The 4975-nt window shown below is 48.4% G+C and overlaps 1 protein-coding gene across 1 annotated transcript in view; it reads left to right on the top strand.

Moving 5' to 3' along the window:
- The window catches only part of Hip1 (huntingtin interacting protein 1), a 142691-nt gene that overhangs the window by 96722 nt on the left and 40994 nt on the right, over positions 1-4975 (top strand). Inside the window, exons 6-7 of the mRNA XM_029477805.1 lie at positions 147-201; positions 2092-2232. Of these exons, the coding sequence (XP_029333665.1) occupies positions 147-201; positions 2092-2232 (196 nt within the window). The remainder of the gene's footprint in view (positions 1-146; positions 202-2091; positions 2233-4975) is intronic.

Genomic DNA, 4975 nt, shown 5'->3' with positions numbered 1-4975 from the left:
GAGGGGCTGGGGGCGTGGCTTATGTGTACCATACTTCCTTCAAATGTGAAAGGTCATGGATTTCATCCCCAGCATCGGGTTGGGGTGTTGAGGGAGAGTCAGGCCTATCGACTTTAATTTCTGTTTCTTCTTGTGTTAGTTTTCAGCTCACAGTGGAGATGTTTGATTACCTGGAGTGTGAACTGAACCTCTTCCAGACTGGTAAGTCTCTTTCCTCTTAGCTGAGCCAGGCTGTCATGGGAGTCAATCTCCTGATTCCCAGCCTGGCTCCGCATGGTCCAGCTGGTGTAGTCCCTTTGTTGTTGGTCTTTTTTGTATCGCTGTAGCGCAGGCTAGCCTCATACTCACAGCATCCTCCTAGCCCAGCCATCTGAGCATTGGGAATACAGGCTTGCACTGCCACATCTATCTGGCTGAGCCCCGTTTGTCACGCAGCTCAGAGAGCGTCGAAGCAGGCCTGTCACACCAGTCCTTGTTCTCTCCTCGCAGGCAGAGGTGGATGCTCCTGAAGGTTTTTTTAAGATCCACCCACCTCTGGCTCCAGAGTGCTAAGACTAAAGGCAAGTGTGCCAGGCTGCTCCTGAATATTATTGAAGAAAGTTATTCCATATCAGATAGGAAGACCAGCCCCTCTACCCCTTCCAAAGAGATTCCCTCTGCAAGTCCTGGCCATCAATTCCCCAGAGGCTACTTTGTCCTTTCTGAGAACCATTGGATGGTGACCACAGTTCCAGCTAGTCCTGTCTGTGATTGGAGCAGGCCTTCTATCAAGGCATACTTTCTGCTAAGAAGGATGGTTGTTCATGAGCTGGGGATACGGCTCAGCTTGTAGAATTGTAGAGTGCTCGCCTAGCATGCACACACACAGCCCTNGGTATGTGTATAAGCTTGGATATGGTGCACATACCTGTAATTCCAACAGTGCGGATCAGAAGTTCAGGACAGCCTAAACTCCTAGCAGGTAGTCATGAACTGCTCACTGGTTTCATCAGACCTTGTGAGACATGGGCGATCATACCTATGATGCTTCACAGAAGAAGTTCCTGAAGCCCGGCCAGGCTGAGAAATGTGTCTCCAGCCACNCTGCTGTAACTGGTGTTGGGGGTCAGGGGGCATTCCTGGGGTTAGATGGAGATAGCTCTGATTTCTTGTCAAATAGGAGCCTGAGAAAGTGGGTCCACACAGATACCTGCCTTACAATGACAGCTGCTTTTAATTTGTGTGGAGAAAGGCTGCCTTTGATTAGGGTGGTTCAGTGTGGATGGTTCCTTTTTCTCTGTCTCTCCGTCTCTGCCACCAGACAAACTCACTCACATGGTCCGTGCAGACTGACAAGGTGAAACAAACCCAGGACTCTGCCTTCTCATGGCCCCTAGCAAGCTCCATACAATTTGAGACAACAGGGCGGTCTTGCATTACTGCTACATATATTCACCAGGCGCAGTGGCCAGCCAGTGCAAGAAAACTGTCGGCCTTTGCCAGTGGGTGAGATGACAGCCTACAGCCAGCTCATCCACCACCCGAGTATAGAGTCAGGTAATATGGGTGGACGCCAGGAGTAAGAAAGTGAGGCNAAGTGAGCTACGTCCCCAGCCCCTCACTGGGGGATTCTAGGCAGGGGCTCTACCACTGGGCCACGCCCCCAGCCCCTCACTGGGGGATTATACCAAATGCTGTACCATAAGCCATACCCTCAGCTTGGGACTTCTCAGCATCATTGTAGCATCATTGGTAGAGTGCTTGCCTAGCATGCACCAAGTCCACAGTTCAAATTCTACACAGACTGTGCATGGCGCTACATACTTCTCCCAGCGCTGAGGAGGTAGAGACAGGAAACATAGAAATACGGTGAGTGTTCCTGATCAGCGTCAGCTTGTGGACAGTCTTCTTTTGGTTTTNNGAGACAGGGTTTCTCTGTGTAGCCCTGGATGTCCTGGAACTTGCTCTGTTGACCAGGCTGGCCTCGAACTCAGAGATCCACCNGCCTCTGCCTCCTGAGTGCCGGCAGGCACACTACGTCTGGTCGTATATCATCCCCCTGCTTCTGTCCTACGGTGGAGATTCCTCCCTNACTGTGGTCTTCCTCCACAGTGTTCAACTCCTTGGACATGTCCCGCTCGGTGTCCGTGACCACGGCTGGCCAGTGCCGCCTCGCACCGCTCATCCAGGTCATCCTGGACTGCAGTCACCTCTATGACTACACTGTCAAGCTGCTCTTCAAGCTCCACTCCTGTGAGTATCTCGGTCTCAGCCATCTCGTATCAGGCTAGGCTCAGGGTTGCAGCCTCCGCAAGCCCCCAGAGGTCTGCAGGAGAGCACGCTGTACGCGTGGCCTTTTGCTCTGGCCCAAAGGGCCTTTGGCTCCCACTCATCTCAGAATGAAAGGGAGCAACCCAAGCTTTAGATTACCCAGTCCCGCTCCTGTCTTTGCAGTCCTGTGTCTAAGGAAGGTTCTTTCTGTTCACCTCCAGCTCCAGCTCCACCATTTCCAAGATATGATGTATTCTTAGACCCACATAAAGGACAACACACCTACAGGAGCTAATACAGTGACCTCCAAACCATGTAGCAGCCCAGCCCTTTATAACAGATGGAATTTTGTAGAGAAATAGAAAACAGAAAACAGCTGCAGGGCTAGTGTAGCTCAGTGGGAGCACAATGCTGAGAAGTCCCAAGCTGAGGGTATAGCTTATGGTACAGCATTTGGTATAATCCCCCAGTGAGGGGCTGGGGGTGTGGCTCAGTGGTAGAGCCCCTGCCTAGAATCCCCCAGTGAGGGGCTGGGGACGTAGCTCAGTTATAGAGATCTTAACTAACACACAAAATGCCCGAGTTCAATCCCCACAGTACAGAATGATGAAATACAGTTGGATGTGGTGGCATGTGCCTAGAGTCCCAGCAGGAGGCAAAGGCAGAAGGCATCTCTGCCAATTCAAGGCCAGCCTGAGCTACATACTCCTTTCTAGGCTAGCCTTGTTTACACAGTAGAATGCTTTCTTAAACATAAGATATCTTCTTAAAAATAAAGCAATAAACAAATCATAGTTGATCCAAGCAAAGGAAGAGCTTCTGCTTTATAGAAGTTCTTATCCTTGTTGACCTCATTTTAAAATCTGGGGCAATGGGATGGACTGGCAGTGGGTTAAGGGCAGGCTGGCACAGGATAGGAGTCAGCTGGCTGGGGCTAGAGGATATAGGCATGATGGCTCAAGGGATAGGCACCTCCCACCAGGTCTGATAAACTGAGTTCTCTTTCCAGAGAAGNAGAGAAAGCACCAGACAAGTTGCCCTTTGACTTTCATACATGCACATGGATGCAGGNGCACACCCACNCAGTCAACCCATCCATCTTTTTAAATGTGAGGGAGCAGGCTCCTCCTGGGCCAGCTTGGATAGCTGCCTTATACCATCCAGAATCTCCCATCTTTAAATGCAAATTCCCCATATAAAGCTGTTGTAAATCCTCACTGGCAGATTTGAGGCAAGTGTTCTGTCACTGAGTCATGTTCTCAGCCCCTCATTGCCTTATGCCAAGGTGGCCACCCCAAAGAGTGCTCACAGCATGGTGGGAAACNGAAAACCTTGTAGATATGAATGGATGCCGTTCAGCTTTCACAACCCAGAACAGACAAGGGTGTGTGGCTGAGCGGTGGCGGTAAGTACCATAATCCCTGAATTTTGAAGGTTCAAGAAGAAGATTGGAAATGTATTGTCAACCAGGGCGACATGGTGAATCCAAGGCCTGCCCAGTTGACATAGCAAATCCCTGTCTGAAGGGGGAAAAAAATAAAATTAAGCTTAAAAAAGTATGTGCGCATACAACACACACACACATACACAAAACACATGCACACCCATATGAAACAGGAGATATTTCCTAACAGTTGACTTACAAGTAATGACTTGGTTGTGGTTTTGTTTTTACGTGTTTTTTTATTTCATGTATTTATATGTTTATTCATGTGTTTGTCTTGGCACATGCCTGTGTGTTCATACACACATGTAGAAGTCAGAGGACAATTCCCAGGGGTCTGTTTTCTCCTTCTGTCATGGGTCCCAGCAACAAAACTCAGGTCCTCAGGTTCGGCAGAAAGTGCCTCTGCCTGGAACCACTCCACGGCCACACCTGCTTATCTGAAATTGGCTAAGAGAAGCAGACACTGATTGATCTGGGGTCTTTTCCCTAGAGGGTGCCCTACGGTGTGCTTACAGGAAGCAGAGAGGGTAGATCAAATCCCAAGGAAAGGAGAGCCTGTTGCTTAGAAACGCCATCAGTAAGCCCTGTTGGCAGGGCTTTCCTTGCTGGCAGGTGTGGAAACCTGCAGTCCCTCCCCTCAGTGCCCCCCAGGACCACATAACCAGGGTATGTGGTCCACACCTGTAATCTCAGCCCTTGAGATGTAGGAGAATCAGGTCAGCCTGGATTACATGTCAAAATATAAATAGATATAGATAAGGGCTGGAGAGGTGGCTCAGCAATTAATAACACTAACTGCTTTTTCAGGGAATCTGGGTTTGATTTTCAATATCCACATGGTGGCTCAGAACCATCTGTAACCCCAGTTCTAGTACATCCAACATCCTCTTCGGACTCCTGAGAGCATTTCATCCACNCTGTTCACAAACATACATGAAGGTTAAACACTCATATGCACAAAAATATATAGATTTTAAAAGTTAAATAAACATAAATACCAAGTATAAGTGAATTTATTTTTATTTATGTATTTTTGTTTTGTTTTGTTTATTTGATAGAGTTTTATATATACCAAGTTGGCCTTGAACTCAATATGTAGTCCAGGATAACCTTGGTTCCTAACCCTCCTACCTCTGATCTGATCCCAGACAGTGGGATTACAGGCATAAGCCACCAAACCCAACCTTCTGTTGTAATGTATTAGCATGACGTTTGTTAGTATATGAGCCCATATTGATACTTCTTTGTGTCCTGTAAAGGAACATATACTAGGCAAGC

The sequence above is a fragment of the Mus caroli genome, chromosome 5 (assembly GCF_900094665.2).
Source record: "Mus caroli chromosome 5, CAROLI_EIJ_v1.1, whole genome shotgun sequence".
Lineage (NCBI taxonomy): Eukaryota > Metazoa > Chordata > Mammalia > Rodentia > Muridae > Mus > Mus caroli.
This window is presented reverse-complemented; position numbering and strand designations above follow the sequence as displayed.